Source organism: Fragaria vesca, linkage group LG6 (assembly GCF_000184155.1).
Source record: "Fragaria vesca subsp. vesca linkage group LG6, FraVesHawaii_1.0, whole genome shotgun sequence".
In the NCBI taxonomy this organism is placed as follows: Eukaryota; Viridiplantae; Streptophyta; class Magnoliopsida; order Rosales; family Rosaceae; genus Fragaria; species Fragaria vesca.
In genome coordinates this window covers 23008592-23026219 of record NC_020496.1, presented here as the reverse complement: position 1 = coordinate 23026219, position 17628 = coordinate 23008592, and the positions used below count along the sequence as shown (strand labels likewise).

Sequence of the window (17628 nt, the reverse complement as noted above, 5' to 3'; positions counted from 1 at the left end):
CTACGTCTCTCTCTCTCTCTCTCTCTCTCTCTCTCTCTCTCTCTCTCTCTCTCTTTCTCTCTCTATATGTGTGTGTTCTTGTGGATAGGTGTGTGTACATGTGAATGTATATGCATGCCTGTTTTCTTAGAACAATCATACATTATGTCTGACATTTGACGTATAATTTCCAGTGACACAAATCTCCAGCTACTCTTCACAGTTGTGGAGAGTGCACCATCAGAAATTGTCCGTTCCAATTGCACTATTTGTCTTGGAGATTTGGCAGTTCGGTTCCCTAATTTATTAGAACCATGGACAGAGAATATGTATTCCAGGTTAAAGGATCCTTCAGTTTCGGTTAGGAAGAATGCTGTTTTGGTGCTTTCACACCTCATACTAAATGACATGATGAAGGTCTGAAAGGCTTGGCAATGCTTCTTGTTCTTTTTGTTCTATTATGATAGTGAGTTCTCATTCTGGCTATATCTTGATCAGGTCAAAGGTTACATAAATGAAATGGCCATTAGATTAGAAGATGAAGATGAGAGGATTTCAAATCTGGCTAAGCTTTTCTTTAATGAGTTATCTAAAAAAGGTAAACTTTGATATCCATTCAATATCATGTTTATTCTGGTACCATCACTTTCGCTTTCGTATTATTTTGTTTTCTTCTAATGAAAGATTTTTTTTTTCGGTTCACACCAATCAGGGAGCAATCCAATATATAATCTACTTCCAGATATACTTGGGAAACTATCCAACCAGAATCTGAAGAGAGAATCTTTCTGCAACATCATGCAGTTTTTGATTGGTTCTATCAAGAAGGTATAATTGACAACTCAGTTCCTTTTGCTATTTCCTGTTTTCTATTATTACCTCATGGTAAATTTTAACCTTCTTTTTTTAGGACAAACAAATGGAGTCTCTTGTTGAAAAGCTTTGTAATAGATTCAGTGGAGTTACAGGTAAGATATCAGTTCACTCTTGTTTTTTTTTTTTTTTTCCTTTGAGACTCCCTATTTTGTCATATGCAAACTAAAAAGTCTTACAACTGAAGGTGTAAAATTGTATAGACACAACGACCTTTAGTTGTGTTCGGCACTCATGTATAATTTTTTTGTTGCAAGTTTTTGGATTGACAATGCACCTCAGTTGAGTGCTCTTGAGTCTTGACAGAGGCTATGATAGACAAATGCACTTCATCTACTAATCTAGATATTGTATATTCCACCACCCCCCCCCCCTTTTTTCCCTTTTTAATTTTATTATTGTTATTATTATTATTATTATTATTATTATTTTTTGCAACATCATGTGTGAGATATGGAAGCTACCTATCACCCTCACCTTAAAATCATTATTCTCTAAATTTCAGTCACATATTCATCATTTTCTTGGTATTTTGTCCCTTACAAGATAAGTTATTGTTGATGTTTTCAGCTTCATGACTAATAAAAATAGTTTTTGCTAATGGGCTACTCATGGCTGCAGATGTCAGACAATGGGAATATATTTCTTATTGCCTCTCTCAGCTGGCATTCACTGAAAAGGGAATGAAGAAGCTTATGGAGTCATTCAAGACATATGAACACGTCCTATCAGAGGATTCTGTGATGGACCATTTCAAGTCCATAATAAACAAGGTATGAATTATCTGCTCTTATTGCTCATTATATGTTTATATCATATTTGTTGTATTTTTAATTTCTTCTTATGCTAATCTGATGAAATAGGGCAAGAAGTTTGCAAAGCCTGAACTTAAACTGTGCATTGAGGAGTTTGAGGACAAGCTAAATAAGTTTCACTTGGAAAAGAAAGAACAAGAAGTGACAGCAAAGAATGCCCAAATTCATCAACAGAAGATTGACAGTATGGAAGATTTTGTGGTTACTAGGAATGCTGGCGAGGCTAATATAGAATCAGATATTGATGAAGGTCAGTGTGATCAACTTATGCTTAATCAAATTAATGTGCTTACCAATCGTGTTTACTACAATCAGTTTTCCATCAGCACAAAAGTGTGAGGTTAGCATTATCCTAGAGACACAAACATGCAACTCTTAGGCTAAGATTATACTGTGGGTACTTTTCGTGCAATTTTGGTCATTTCTGAGTAAGGTTTGGAATCTGAGGGCCGTCCATCAATATTGGGTCGTCCACAGTTTACAAGGGCTTTTTTGTTTTTGTTTTTGTTTTTGTTTTGGTTGTAATATTCTTTGATTGAAGTCATTGATATGGCATGCATACTATTTGATGGAGGTCATTGATGTAGCATGTTGAACTGAATATAAAAGGTTGTGTCTTGTTTCTTTGCACTAAAGTATTGATTGCATGCACCTCTCTTGGTGGTGGAACAGATGGTGAAGTCATTGATCCATGTAATGAAGGGATGACCAATTCTGTGAATGAGACGTCAAAAACTGCACATGTCGAGTCGCAAGAACATTCTGTTGTTTCCAGTGATTTGTCAGAATCAGAACCGGATGATACTGAAATTCAGTCACCAAATGTCGTCTTGAGAGGTACAAACCTCATCTGACTGTATATTTTGGTAACATTTTGATTTTATTGCTCATCTCCTCTAAGGTACTGATATTGGCAGGAGACTTAAAAGCTGGATCTAAGACTAGCACATGAAAGATCGAAAAAGTCATTTGCCTGCATCATCAAGAAGAAACACCAGGTCAAAGCAAAGGTTAGATTTTTCTTGTGTTCGTTATTTCTTAGCTTGTGCGTGGTAATGTGTTTGGCTAATCAAAGCAGCATTCTTGAAGGTTTCTGTTTTGATAGCTTTTACACACGCACACGCACGCACACACACACACACACACACACACATATATATACACACATATTTGCAAGATGAATTACCAACAAATAGCAAGTGTTTTTTGTTCTGTGGTTCCCGATGTAATAAGCAAATAATCGTATGGTAACCTTAGAATGAGAAGAGACCATGCCACTCACAGACATATAGATCATGAATGGACTGATATGATTTGGTAAAATGCAAATATAGAATGTTCTCTGCAGTTTTCATTTCAATCTACAAGTGTATTGCTGGCTTGCCACCATCCAAATTAGTTGGCATAAAACTTGGATGTTACATTGGTCTGGTTAAAACTTCTATAAAAACTCCGTGTTAGCATTCAGGACCTCAGGTAGTATTATTTCAGTTTGATTCTGAATTTCTGTAAAAGCGAGACACTTAGTTGTCTTATCTGCAAAATACACGTTACAAAATAACACTTATATTTCACTTTTGAAAAGTTAAAAAACAGATTGTAGTGGGCAGTGTTTTCATCGACTGGCTTAAACCTAACTTCCTTTATTTTATGCAGGTAGAATCAGTCAAAGTTCTTCAGACAAATCAACTGTGAGTAGGAGTCTTAGTTTGCAGTCTGAGTTGCTTGAAGTGTTTGTTATATATGCCGTCATCACTGTAACAATTTAAGGGAAGCCAAATATCATACTGGTATTAAACGTGACTTCTGTATGACCCAACTTTGCTTCTAGTCCTGTATATATAAAAAGCTTCTATCGTTTTGTAGTACGTAACAACATCCATCTATTATGAAACTATATCCTCTTGTTTTCCATACCTAACTAAACAACACTCGTCATACTTGCTTAGGTTATGAAAATTGCAGATTTCAGACATTGACAGAGAAGGTATAATCCGAGGGGAATGATTCTTATCATCATTGTTACTTTTTTCTTTAATCTTGGAAAAATATAGATTTTTGTGTGTGTATGTGTGCGCTCCACAAGACGTTGTTTTAGAGAGAGAGAGTCAAGAGAAATTAAAACTCTAGGGTGGGACTGAAGCCATTCTTATCATCATTGTAACTTTTTTCTTTAATCTTTGGAAAAATATAGAATTTTTTTTTTGTGTGTGCGTGTGCGCTCCTCAAGACCTTGTTTTAGAGAGAGTTAAGAGAAATTAAAACTCTAGGGTGGAAGCTGAAGCCATTCTCATCGTCCTCTTAGTCAACGAGTGGTGTCTGATACGTTGGTTTGGAAGCCTGAGAAATAGAGTTTTGAAAATAAAAAAAACAGATGATGAGGGTTTGGATTTGTCATCAAAGATGCTTGGGGCATCATGGTTGCAGGTGGTGCTGGTCTTTTACAAAGACTGTTGTCCTCGGAACTTGTGGAGAAGTTTCAAAGTTGCAGTTCATTTCGCTGTGACTGATGCTGCTGATGCCAAAGTGGTGGCCAGACAGCTTGAGTCTTTTTCTGGGGATAGTATGTCCGTTTATGAGGATGTATGCTTGGTGTTACAAGAACAGCCGAGCTATAAGGGTGTGCTATGTGAACATGAATACCAACTTAGTGGCTCATCCTTCAGCTTCAGCTGCTTATGGAAAAGGCTTGCTGCAGGCTAGCTTCTTTTTAGTTCCTAACTTTTTAGTTGACATTTCTGTTAGTGTCAATGTAATTGGAACCAACTGAAACGAAAATTAACCAAAATGCTTATTATTCAAATTTTGACCAATTTTGGTTTTGGTAAAAAGAAAAGCGGTGCCATTGATTCAGTTAGTGTTTGGTTCGAAGACAACCAATAAAACCAAGTCCTTAATTTCGACTGCCGTCTTTAATCAATTTTCAAATTTTCTGTCAAACAGCCTCCATTCTTTACATTTTCCAGAATATCCCTTAGTGATCACCAACCCCCAATAGGAACAAAATGTAGCTGGAAGCCTGGAATCTATGAAGTGCTCAAGTGCTTGAATATCAGTAAAACTATACAATTGACAAACTCAGGCAAACCTTGTTTCAGCAGAACTTGCATTACATCAACTCGTATATACACATTATACCTATCGTATGAAGCAAAAGCTAAAAATATCACTTATGGGGCAGCCTCTTAACAATACATCTCCTTCAAGAAACTTCAGCTTTCTTATTCTTCTTTTCTTTTTCTTCTTTTTTGGAAATGAGCTGTCCTGTAGTTAGACTTACAAAAGTATATCTCCCTATGTTGTGAACATCCCCTAAAGAGTGGCGCTATGTGCTCTGAGCTTTCATCATACAAAAGTCCTCGAAATTTCCTATGCCGCCCTGCAAATTTGTGGAAGTCTATTGCTGATGCTGGTCAGGGTAATTTGAACTTCAACTGATACTATATTCAACTTATATTTATTACTACACTTGCTCAAGGTAAGAAACAAGTGCCAAGAAATCAACCTCCATTGCCTTTTCTTTTCCGCGGCTTTGATAAACTGCCTATGAACAGGTGAAACATATCATCATCAGCAGGTATTGCCAGAAATAAAAAAATACATAAGAGGACACAAGTATTCCAAAAAAGTTAAGATCATAAGCATTAAGTTACAATGGGTTCAATATCCCTATTTTGCGGTGATGCAGATAATGTAGTATATATCCAGTAAGCACATTCTCATTCATATACAAGGTGTAAAGAGAAGCAAGCAGTTCAATACAGTTTATAAGAAACAAACCTCTTGAACGTGTTACTCTAGGTACCTCTTCTTGAATCCCAATAACTCCATGATCCTGAATATACCATCAGAGGTACCGAGTCAATGCGTCACTAAGGCTAAAGCTCAAGAGACAATAGTCATCAAACCACACACACGAAAGTAAAAATAGATCATAAGGCACCTTGTCATAAACTGGTGACTGGTTGCGCCAGAACTCTAAGGGCCGTAGCAATAGTCTGCCTGCAACATGAGCAATTAACTGAGCACCCAAAACTCAATGAAACAGAACAGCACATATTGGCATATTGCCCGTTGATGTTTCAATTTCTGTCAAATCATACAATGTCATTTTTTTAACCCCATTTGAATAGTGTACAAAATAAAGAAAGACATGTTTGAAATGCTATAAACCATCCTATTAACATTTAGATGTCCGCTCATATATTGACTGATTGAAAATATGGCTACCATGTTGGGCTCACTAATACCTGTTTTCATTCATCTAAACTATTAGCCAAACCAACACAAAACAGAAAGGAAAACGAAGTAGACCACATGTGTGTCTGTATGTAAGAGATCATCATATTGGGTGTGTGAAGTCCACTCACCTGATCTTGACCGCCCGGTACTCAAAGATTCTGGAGAAATAATACTATACAGCTCCAGAATCGAAGGACTCAACTTATTTTTCTTGCTCACCTCCGATGTGGAAGGAGATGCCTTTCTTTTCTTTGTGTTCACCTTCGTAGTGGAAAGAGATACCTTTTCTTTATTGTTCACCTCCAGAGTCAAAGGAGTTGATGTTCTTTTCTTATTCACCTCCAGAGTCGAAGGACTCAACTTATTTTTCTTGCTCACCTTCGATGTGGAAGGAGATGCCTTTCTTTTCTTTGTGTTCACCTTCGTAGTGGAAAGAGATACCTTTTCTTTATTGTTCACCTCCAGAGTCGAAGGAGTTGATGTTCTTTTCTTGCTCCCCTCCAAAGAAGCAGATACGTGTTTCTTCTTTGTGTTCGCCTTTAAAGCGGAAAGAGATACCTCTTTTTTACTGTTCACCTCTTCTTGAACCTCAAGGGCTTCTGTTGCAGTCTCATTTTCTTCTCTTGTCTGTGGTCTCCCAAAAGACTGAAACTCAGTTAATCCAATATTCTCGATGTCTAATTCCACTTCAGCAGCATGGTTCATTAAATCATCAACTTTTGAGTCATCAATGGTGCTATCTGAGGACAGGTTTGTAGTAATCTGTTTTGGACCTTCAACATCAAGCCTATCTTCACAATGGACCTTCTCATTAGGAGTTTCGCGAGCAAAATGCACAAAAGTTGGACTAGAATTAATTAGACCTTCAGCCCTTTGACAACAAGAGAGAAACGATTCAAACATCTGTCTCCCTCCAACTTCATAATCCACACTTTGTGAAGTAGTGCTCACTGATTCAACTGCTGGTACAGAGTCCACTGTATTTTGTTCAGAGTTCAATCCATTGCCAACAATTTGCTTCGTCTCACCTTTGCTTCTTGTAATTATTGACAAATCTCCAGATACTCTGCCTCCAGGATTTCTCGGACATGTCTTTGATACATTAATTTCACCCGCCAACGGAATTGTTACACCTGACGCTACTACACCTACATCTACTGAAGCACTAAAACTTGTACTACTAAGCTTGATTGAGCATCCATATTCTGGGTTCTTCTCATTTTCTTCTAGAGTCCTTGGTATCCCAATAGACTGCAAAGCAGTTGATATGAAATCCTCTGTGTCTGTTTCCTCCTCAACTGCATGGTTAACCATGTCATTAGGTGAGTTATTCAAGGACTGCCTTGAAGACAACTGTTCCGGAAATTCAGAATCACACATCTCTTCACAAGACACTTGCTCATGTGAACCTTCTTCTAGAGAAAGATGCAAAGAAGTTAGACAAGAACTTTCCACGCCTGCAACCACTCCACAGAAAGAAAACAATTATCAAAATGACATTTCAGATAGCTAGTTCTACAAAATCTTAGGCAGAATTTGAGGGATGGTACATACCTTTCTCTCCTACTTCACATTCATCAGTTTGTAAAGAATTGTTTACAGTTTTTGATACTGTTAGAACAGAGTCAGTAGTCTTATTTTCGGAGTTCAAACCATTGCCAACCATTTGCTGGTTCATCCATTTGCTCCAAAACTCTGACAAAAATCTGCTCACCCGGTGTATATAATTGCTCAGACATCTCTTGGCTTCACTATTTCCACCCCCTGACTGAACAGCTGCACCTAACGCTTCTCCTACATTCTCAAAGGCATCTAATGAAGGAAGCAACTTAGCACTTTTATGCTTCATAGAGCATACAGACATTGGGTTCTTCTGATTGACTTCCAGATTCTTTGATCTACCAATCCACTGAAAATAAGTTGATCCAACATGCTCATAAGGAGTTCGAGTTTCTTCTTGAGAAAAACGCACTGAAGTAGGACCTACTCCACATAAACAGAAAGGATTCAGAATGATGATAATTAGCTAGTATGCGAGATTTTAGGCATGAAAAAGAACTTTACACAGTAAATGTAGCATCAATATGTAAACCTTCTGAACCCGAATCAGATATTCTTCCAGAAACACCAGTAGTGTCAAAATCTTGTTCCAATAACTCTGCAACACCTTTTTCCCAGCCTGTATAAAATCCCAATTGAAAATGCATGGCAACCTGTGTAAGATCAAAGGCAAACATCAATTTGCGAAGGTCAACACATATTACACAAAAAAAAGATGCAAGTTTAACTTTGTGAATCAGGAAAACAAGTAGCAACAATGGCTAGACTGTGCTCTTATACTTGTAAAATGCATTTGCTTTGCCTTCTGGATTCCTCAGACCATCAAAACAAAATTATCGGCCCAAAATGATTGACAACTACTCAGCTACAGTCATTTCATAGTCAGTTAACCCAACTGACACTTGTTCACTACTAAACCTCAAAAGCCACATTTTTGAATAACAATTCAATTACAACATTCAACAACTTTGACTAGGAATGGAAAACCAGAATTAAAAAAGATGGGTTCTTTAGTACCTCATCAGGAAACCCACTTGCAATAGCCTGCTGCTTGTTAAAAGTCCCATTAAGACTAATGATTACACCATCGGTTGTCTCCAGGGTGAAAACATCGTGTTTTTTACATATGGGCGCAGAGTAAAACACTCTCTCTTGCCTGAAATTGAACGAATTTGCAACCAAAAATTCAAAATCCCAAATTAACAGTACGGACAAATGAAACCCTAGAACAGAAATGAGGGGAATTCAACTCACGGAGCGGAAGAAACGCCGGCGACGGCGAGTCTATTGTTTCCGTGGTTGTCTTGGGATTTGACGAGCCACCAATCGTAGAGAGATACCTTCCGAAATTGAAAGCAAAATCAAATGGATAATGTAAAGACGTGAAATTGATAAGGAGGAAGAAGAGATGGTACTTACGGTAGGCTTGAAATGCGGTCTGTCGGTTTCAGTAGAGGAAGGAGGAGAAGCCATGGAAGCAGTCTACTGCAAAATTAGGAGGGACACACTGCTGTAATTTGTTAGCTGCTTTGGTTTTCCAGTTCTTCTCTTCTACTTGTGTTCTTCTTTTGCCTTGCTGGCTTTTGTTTCAGACCAAAACAAAAAACTCTGCTGTAATTTTGCCCCTCAAGTTTTCATTTTATTAATAATCGCTTATTATCCGCACTCGCGAGTGAGTTGGGTTTAGCTATAAAACCATGCGTTTAAGGAATTTATCAAATTATGTTTTGCTTAAATTATTTTTAATAAGTTAATGAAAAGTTTAAAACAACTAAGTTATTATAATAAAAAGCAAAAAATAAAAATAAAAAATAATAACAGTGCAGATAATTATAAAAAGTGGATATATTGGAAGTTAAGACTTATAACTATAACAAAAAACTCCCCACTACCCATTAATGTACTTCAAAAAAAAAAAAAACTAATCTATTATCAACCTTCAAATAAAACAAGGAAAAACCGAAAAATGATGCATATATTTACTATTCGAAAGTCAGGCGTGTTGATGTTTTTGATGAAATCTTTTTTGTAATTGCCTAAAAAACCAAAACCAATGTAGCAAAAAGATCTCAAAGATTTAAAACTAAAAGAAATTTTTTTCAATGTTACCGTAGCACCACGTGTCATTGTCTAGTGATCCTCTCAACCAAGGAAAAGACACCATGTGCACATTTTTTGACACGTCATTTTAAGGTAAATAAACAACAATAAATCAGCCTACTTCAAGGAAAAAAAAGATTATCGACCTCCCGTTAGTTCTATCTCTACTGTCAGCTATCGTTAGTTCATCATTTTCACCACATAAACCCTAGAGAGAATTATTTCATGATAAACAAAGACTGGGTTGGGTAAAGACTGTATCAAGGGAGAATGGGAGATGCAAAGATTGCAACTTCTTGTATCCAAAGCACGTGAGTATGGCAAACGATGATTATAATCAAGGCAAACAAGTATATTCGAATGGATCTATTGAAACATACAAGTAAATTCAATCACATGAAACATAGAAGAAGTTGATTACAATACCAAAGATAATCAAGCTTTACAATAGAACTATAGATGGATAATATATATCAATCATGCTTTGGTCACATATGTACATTTCCTCCACCAAATGCAAACTTCACCATATATGTTAATGTCTCTCACTTCAACCTCATCTCACCATATGTTCAATAATCAAGCCAATTGGAATCTCCTGGTGCGCATCCAATATAATAGCGTTTTACTATGAGTATGATTAAACCCTGCAACAAGGTTCAATTGAGATCCACACACTGTTATCCTCCTGCACCATTCACAAAATTCGAACAATATGAATCTGATATCTTAATAGCATACTCCTCGCTTTCATATTATATAACAGATTTAATCAAAATCGTCAAATCGAATGAAAGTTATAAAACTCACCTTTGTCTTGCTTGGCTCGATTGCTTAGTCCGTATTGATTCTCTCTTTCTCTTTCTGTGAATTTGGCTCTACAATTCAATGAATATGAAGAGGAAAATTGATTGGTATATGATGGAACACAGATCATGGGTAAGCAAATTACCCATATTTGAGTGAAGAACTAATAAGCCGTAAGAGACGAGATCTCATGAGAGACTGAAAGAAGATGAATTTCGTCACGGGACTATTCTTGGAACTAAGTTAACTGAGTTCTGTTCCATTTGATGTTGTATTGCAACAGTTTCGTTTTTTGTTTGACGTTGTTACATTTTACTGTAGTCGAATACATCAAACTAGGGCTGACAATTTGGGTCATGTCGAAACCAACCAACCGAGTACCAACCGTACCAACCTAGTTGGTATACCAAAGACTTGGTAACCGACTTACTTGGTACGGTATACCGTACCAGTCTTGGTAACATGGTTGGTACTTGGTATTGAGATTTTCATACCATTGGTATACCATACCAACCATGTATGTATAATTATGCAAAAATACACTCATATCTATGTAGGAAACAAGAATTGAACCTCTAACCTCTTACAAACAACCTATAAAATGTATAATATATGTAAAGACAATTAAAATATATGTATAATATATAATATATGTATTGTTTTATATTTATAACATCCTACAGATATAAATACAATTAAAATATAAAAAATTTAAATTTTGGCAAGAACGAATGTTTCGAAACCATGACTGGTCTGATGGAAAATATGACCACATACCACTAGACCAAAGTTATCATTACATTATATTTGTGAAAAAAATTATATTTATCACTTCATTTTTTGGGTTATAATCTAAACTTGGTAGAGACCAATTACTAACCGTACCAACCGAGTACCAACTGTACCAACTAAGTCAGTATACCAACTTTGGCGGTTGGTTTTGGTAGAGAATTTTGCCTACCAATCATAAGTTGGTTGGTACATGGTATTGGTAAATAAGGTCGGTATATATACCAATGTCAGCCCTACATCAAACAATGATTATGAGATAGCGTATTAAAAAATGTACACATGGCGTCTTTTCCTTATTTGGGAGAACCACTGTACAATGCCACGTGGTGCTACGGTAGTACTGAAAAATTTCTCAATTAAAGTTACTATGGGTTTGACCGTAAAACACCATTGGACTTCAAAAGAGGAAAACAAAGACGAGGAGAAAAAAAAGTACGTGGTAGTGTTTTATCCTACTTTTGATGGAGCAGTTATCTAAAAATAAAAATAAAAAAAAATAAAAAAAATAAAAAAAAAAACCCACGATGATATCAGCAGGACTATAAGGATACTGGTACATATCATCAAAAATGTTTTTGCATCTCCATTTCCATATAAACCAACAGCAGAAGACAAAGAAAACATTTCAACTTAAATTATAAATGTGATATGCACAGGTAAAAAACTAGTATTATCTCAACTATAATAAAGCTGGAAGGTTTGAAAATTCACCAAATTATAAACTGTCAAACTTGCCCTTAATGAGTCATCTAGAACAAGTAAAAATAGGAATGTGAAATCCACACTTCCCAAATTGTAATTTATACACCCATTTTCTATTGTTAGTCATCATTTACATAAGAAGACAAAAATTAAGTCACTAAAGACAAAATTTTAGTTACCACAAATGGAAAATGAGAGTGTGGATATAATTTGGGGAGTGTGGATTTCATTTCCCTAAAAATAATAGTCATTATAGTAAACAACAAAAATAAAAATAAAAAACAAAACAGAGATAATTAAGAATAACTACTTAGGTCGTGAGATGTATAACTGTATAATATAGTAAACCGAATATAACCGCTTTACTTTCTTTTTAGGTGATTGGAATCCTATGCAAATGCACGGGTAAAAGGCTAGTATAAAGAAAATACAAGGCCCAAAAATAACTAAGACAAGTGCGTGCGTTGTTTTGCTTTCACTTTTCAAAATTCAAACCAAGTTTAGGGGCGTTGTCGGTTATGTACAGAGAAAGCGAGAGAGAGCCATTTGTTTCTTGGATCCTCCGTAATTCGATGATTGCTGGCCGTTCTCAATTCCATGTAAGTAGTGACTCTCTCACTCTCTCTATTTGCTTGAATCTCGTGTTGGAATTACAAATCCAATTATCTACAATTAGATAATTGTTTTTTAAGAATTGGTGGTGCCTTGGATTAATTGGTCGAGAATATTGTTGCCTCGAAAAAAGAGAGGGGTGGTCGCCTCGCTTGTTTCACTGTCGCATAAATGATTTCGATATGTTGTTTGCGATTTCAAGAGATTATTGCCCTTTAATTTCATGTTAAATGTTGCGGGGCTTTCTACTTTGGGCAATTCATGAATTTGCGTAGGCCTTTGCTTGAATCTATATGAATATGAGCATGAAATTACAATCAAAATATCGGTGCTCCCTCTTTTTCGTGGGGTTGAAGTACCGGTTTGAAGATTAGTGCTCCCTCTTTTCAAGGGGTTCAAGTACCAGTTTTTAAGATTTTCATGATTTGTCTTTGATTAATATGTTGCCTTTTGATTTATGAGTTGCCTTTGATTAATTGGTGGTGCCCAATTCATGATTCTGTTGCCTAAGAGATTATTACTGTTGCCTAAGAGATTATTACTGTTGCCTTGAAAGTAATAATTGATCTCTAAAGAAAGGGTATCAAGAGAAATTGTCGAAAAAGCAGAATATTAATGTTGCCTTTCAAAGTTCATGCCTAGCAAATCTGATCTGAGTATTGGTCATTTGAGCTTGCAAATTTCTAATGCAGTGAGTTGTAACAAAGAGAGATTATTGTTGTCTTTTAAAGTTCATGATTCAACACTTTGATTTATGAGTTGCCTTCGGTTTATTGGTGGTGCCTAGTTCATAATAAGAGATTATTATTGTTGCCTTGAGAGTTCATGCTCTTATTTTGTTTATGGGAAGAAATAACTGAGTGTTTGTATGTTTCTGTTTTGTACAACTAGGTCATTCTCGAATTGCAACCTTGATAAGACATTTTTTTGGAATTGCAGTTTTTGGTGTTTGCATTACTAGGATTTGGTATTGTGAATGACAAAGAAGCATGTTTTGACATGGACCCCCTACAGCAAAAACTTGGTCTAGCCATCTATGAGATGGGAGCAGTCCTAGGTAGATTAGAGGAACAAATTCGTTCGGAAAACTCAATTTCTCTTCCCACGTTCGTCTACCATTGCTCCATCTACAGTATGGCAATATGTAGCTACAAAGGTATTTAAAACTAGTTCATTTCTTCAAACATTAATTCTGAGGGGAAGCACGATAATTTATTTTGCAATCTCGACTCGAAGGTTTTGACGAAATCTTAAACCAAATGACAGTACCCTCTCCTCAATAAGGTAACAGAATAAATATATGAAGTCTGAACTCAAAATTTCAGCCAAAAAAAAAGAACTCTAAATTTCAACAAAAAAAAAAAAACTCTAAATGAGCTGCATAGTAGGATGATAAAGCAAATTGTTAATTATGTGGCACAAATCCCACACACAACTAGTTGTCAGGTTTCACTGGGAAGAACTGAAAGAGGCGATGGCATCCATTTCCTGCTGCAAAAGATGGGCATCAATAAAGACATCCAGATTCTCTCCCTGCATCACATTACTTATTGTATGATGAGTAATGCCAACACGATGATCAGTTACACGACCTTGAGGAAAGTTGTACGTACGAATACGTTCTGATCGATCCCCACTACCAATCTGTTTAGATAATGAGCTCCAAAATCAATCAATGCCGAAAACAAATCTATCAAATTAATTGTCAGACATCAGTCATACCTGCTCTAATCGAAGTTTTGACCGATTGTTCTGCAGTCTAGACCTTTCCATCTCATATAGCTTTGCACACAGTAGCTTGAGTGCCTTGGCCTTGTTCTATACAGGAACCAAAAGTTAAGAAAAATAAAGTGAACAAAAAAACGAACATGACAGAAGTCTACGATACAGAACCATAAACTTGCACATCATATATATCCCAATACAACAAGGGGAATGAAAGTCAGATTTTCATGTGAACTTTGCATGTGTCAACTCTAAAATTTCTCAAGGTCAAGGCTATGTTGAATTAACCAAGAAAAAAAGAAGAAGAGAGTCAATGACCGAATTCTTGCCGACAGTGAAGAAAATCCAAAAACCATAATTGTTGGGGCAGTGAGGAAAATCCCAAAAATTATAAATTGGAGAAAGAGTGAAGTTGTTGCCATAGTTTCCAGTGACATAGAGTGGGGAGTCTACAAGAAAGCTGAAAATCGGCTCTAGACGGTCCTAGAACACAAAGGAGCATTGCTGATCAAAACTATCGTGTAGATTTGATAGCCATCATGGAGACCTACTGAAGAGTTTGTCCCTGACTTGTGCTCGAGTTACAATGGTTTCTAATCCTTTTCTGCTGGTGTCTATATCTTCTTCTACATGTTCTTTTCATCAAAGTCTTGAATAACCACTTCCTCCTTTTGTAAAAGCATAAAAACTCCAGTTTTATCTTAGTCATCTAAAATTTTTAATATAACACCCATTCAGTATATAACACTACCAACCCCAATACTCCCATTTAAAACATCATATATCCGCCACTATCATGTAAATCTGAAAATTGTACATCACGAGATGGATGAATTTCGAAAGTACGCAACAAAGAGACCCTCGTCCTTTCTCAAGATCTCTACATTATCTCACCATAAAATATGACAATGGTGCATCAAGACCCTCATCATTAGAAATCGGAGCAAGAAGAAATCTCTAAAATCTTATTTTCTCTTTAGAGCAGCCTAAAACCCTTGAACTTCTTTCAAATTAGCAGCTGCACTAGCTTGTTCGCTTTCCTTATTTTGGCCTAGTGATTATTATGATCTAGTAATTATAACCTAAAAATTGCTCCAAGTGCATTTCATGTTATTAATTTTTAATAGAAAGCTACCAAAGTAATTAAGCCTAAAAATTGCAATAGGTGTCAGAACTGTGGCACCTCTTTTGTAAAGTTCACACTGCTATCGGAGATTAGTTCAAGGACTTGCTTGCACCTCAGGCATAAGTTTGAGGACAACTGTTATGGTTAAGCCTCCTGTTGTGATTATTTCTCTAGGACAACTGTTATAGTTAAGGCTCCTGTTGTGATTATTTCTCTAGGAGTGCTTTTGTTACATGGTGCCATTGGAAGCAGTTTGTCAAAAGCAGATAAAAGTTTTACAGAGATTTGAAGTGTCTTTCGTAAAAGCACTTGAAGTATTTCTTTAAAAACCACAAAAAAGTGGTTCTATAACTCAAAACACTTCCCTGTTTATACCAGAGGCTACCAAAAAGCGCTTTAGTCAATTTTAGAAGCAATCGCAAACAGAACCGTACTTATAGTAGCATATAATAGTTGAAGACAATGACAACTTTGGTTGTATTTATGTATTGGCAACATCATCAATCACAACTATTTAGGAGATGGCAGTCAATGATCCTAAAATTAACACACCAAAACTGCAATTACTACAGAAGGTTAGAGATCATACCATATGTTGGGATCGTTCATCTTGTATGGCTATGGTCATCCCAGTTGGAATATGAGTTATTCTCACAGCACTGTTTGTTGTATTTGCATGCTGACCCCCTGAACCACCAGATCTATAGGTATCAATTTTCAGATCTTCGTTCCTCAAGTGGACATCTACCTGCACCAGCCCAAATACATGTGTGGTGTCCGATAGCCTGAGACTGATGGATCATTTGTATGAAAGAATTGTAACAATATCATTCAACTCAGAATCAAAAGGTTATCACCTGATCAGCTTGGGGGAGGATAGCAACAGAAACAGCACTAGTATGAATGCGTCCAGACTTCTCTGTCACGGGAACTCGCTACAAAAAGGAAAAGTCAGTAACTTCTCCAGCAGTTATTAATAATTAGTCAACCAGGTGAGAAAGAAACCTGTACTCTGTGAACACCACTCTCAAATTTAAGTTTGCCATAAACATCAACCCCTGAGATTGCTGCGCTTGCTTCCTGGAAAGAGTCATAATTACAAGTGTCAGACGTGGTGAACCCTGAACTCTTAAACACCTGCGGTAGATTGCATCAATTAATATGTAATTCAGATAGTGCACACCTTATATCCTTTAAGATCAGACTCAGTAATATCCAACACTTGAAACGTCCAACCCTTATTATGTGAGAATCTCTCGTACCTGTATTTAGTTGTTATACAGAAAAGGCGAGTCTTACAAGAGAAAAGCATACAAGGATGTAAATCAAGAACTTACATTTTAAATATGTCCATTGCAAACAAAGAAGCCTCCTCCCCACCGGTTCCTAATTAAATCTATAATTCGTCAAACACTAGGAAACAAGAAAAGCACAAGAAACAACATAGAAAAGTGGTTGTGGTCTGTGAGACTTAAAATAATACCTGCTCTAACCTCCAATATGCAATCCCTCTCGTCGGCGTCATCCTTGGGGAGCAGGGTCTTGAGCAACAAACTGTGCAGCGTCCTCTCATGGTTGATGGCCTGATCCAACTCATGGGTTGCCATATCAAGCATGTCTCTGTCATGGGAAGACTCGGCCACGAGTGACCTCAACCCATCAATCTCCTGGCAAACACACGCACGATCTTACTATCGAATCAAGTTGTGATTAAAGCTAAAATTTAATTATACCTTGTGTGTGGCTCTAAGCTGATTTATAAGGTCCATGGAGGAGCTAATTCTGCGAAGCTCCTTATTGGCCCTGGCATACTCTTCTGCTGAGGAATCCGGCTGACTTCATCCCAACCAATATGAGCGACCTCGTTTCAAATTAATTTAAGAACAAAAAGCAAGCGAGCAAGTAAGGAACCTGGTTGATGATGCTGTGGAGACAAGCATTCCTTTGTTCGATGAGGGAGAGCCTTTGCTCCATGATCTTGACCAGCTTTGGTGACAATTGAGGCTGCAAATCTGCTCGTTTTGCGTCAAAATTCAGAACAAGACCGTTTATAAAGAAGAAGAAGAAGAAATTAGAACCTGTGGAGTAAGAACGAATGAAGCCACTCTTGATTTGTTTCATGGCGTGCACCAAACTACGCCGCACTTGACTTGCCATTCTCTCACTCTAATTCATATTTGGAGAAGATGAAGCAAATAAAGACGTGGGTTCGGGCGGTTCAAAATTAAAGATCACTGATCCGGCCCGGACCCGAAACCGGACCCGCAAAGTCCACTTAAACCCTAGCTAAAAGCT

At 36.8% G+C, this 17628-nt stretch overlaps 3 protein-coding genes across 3 annotated transcripts in view; 1 reads left to right on the top strand and 2 right to left on the bottom strand.

Moving 5' to 3' along the window:
- LOC101293989 (condensin complex subunit 1-like) overlaps window positions 1-3712 on the top strand; it is an 8117-nt gene extending 4405 nt beyond the window's left edge. The window contains exons 9-17 of the mRNA XM_004303552.1: window positions 174-396; window positions 478-577; window positions 692-807; window positions 890-947; window positions 1474-1625; window positions 1716-1917; window positions 2340-2504; window positions 2585-2677; window positions 3324-3712. Of these exons, the coding sequence (XP_004303600.1) occupies window positions 174-396; window positions 478-577; window positions 692-807; window positions 890-947; window positions 1474-1625; window positions 1716-1917; window positions 2340-2504; window positions 2585-2619 (1051 nt within the window). The 3' untranslated portion in view covers window positions 2620-2677; window positions 3324-3712. The remainder of the gene's footprint in view (window positions 1-173; window positions 397-477; window positions 578-691; window positions 808-889; window positions 948-1473; window positions 1626-1715; window positions 1918-2339; window positions 2505-2584; window positions 2678-3323) is intronic.
- LOC101313444 lies at window positions 3109-9057 on the bottom strand. Its single transcript, XM_004305643.1, has 11 exons — window positions 8889-9057; window positions 8724-8809; window positions 8487-8625; window positions 8002-8122; window positions 7464-7892; window positions 6038-7366; window positions 5611-5669; window positions 5448-5502; window positions 5173-5211; window positions 4948-5046; window positions 3109-3203 (listed from the first exon to the last, which is right to left on the bottom strand). The coding sequence occupies exons 1-11, from the start codon at window positions 8940-8942 to the stop codon at window positions 3109-3111; spliced, it is 2505 nt and encodes an 834-aa protein (XP_004305691.1). The 5' UTR covers window positions 8943-9057.
- A 4874-nt stretch (window positions 9058-13931) lies between these two features.
- Window positions 13932-17460, bottom strand: LOC101313148 (peptide chain release factor 1-like). The gene is made up of 11 exons (XM_004305642.1): window positions 17412-17460; window positions 17245-17337; window positions 17067-17165; window positions 16817-17000; window positions 16671-16719; window positions 16517-16595; window positions 16339-16413; window positions 16191-16268; window positions 15923-16081; window positions 14205-14300; window positions 13932-14126 (listed from the first exon to the last, which is right to left on the bottom strand). The coding sequence occupies exons 2-11, from the start codon at window positions 17305-17307 to the stop codon at window positions 13932-13934; spliced, it is 1077 nt and encodes a 358-aa protein (XP_004305690.1). The 5' UTR covers window positions 17308-17337; window positions 17412-17460.
- Window positions 17461-17628: the final 168 nt, after the last annotated feature.

Excerpts from the sequence above, each read along its gene's own strand:
- LOC101313444 (XM_004305643.1), bottom strand. The coding sequence starts at position 8,942 with ATGGCTTCTCCTCCTTCCTCTACTGAAACCGACAGACCGCATTTCAAG. Across the intron at positions 7,367-7,463 it reads ATGTGAAGTAGGAGAGAAAG|GCGTGGAAAGTTCTTGTCTA; the intron begins GTATGTACCATC and ends GAGTGGTTGCAG. Across the intron at positions 5,047-5,172 it reads GAAAAGAAAAGGCAATGGAG|GGCGGCATAGGAAATTTCGA; the intron begins GTTGATTTCTTG and ends ACAAATTTGCAG.
- LOC101313148 (XM_004305642.1), bottom strand. The coding sequence starts at position 17,307 with ATGGAGCAAAGGCTCTCCCTCATCGAACAAAGGAATGCTTGTCTCCAC. Across the intron at positions 16,720-16,816 it reads CATATTGGAGGTTAGAGCAG|GAACCGGTGGGGAGGAGGCT; the intron begins GTATTATTTTAA and ends AGATTTAATTAG. Across the intron at positions 14,301-15,922 it reads ATGAACGATCCCAACATATG|AACAAGGCCAAGGCACTCAA; the intron begins GTATGATCTCTA and ends GTTCCTGTATAG.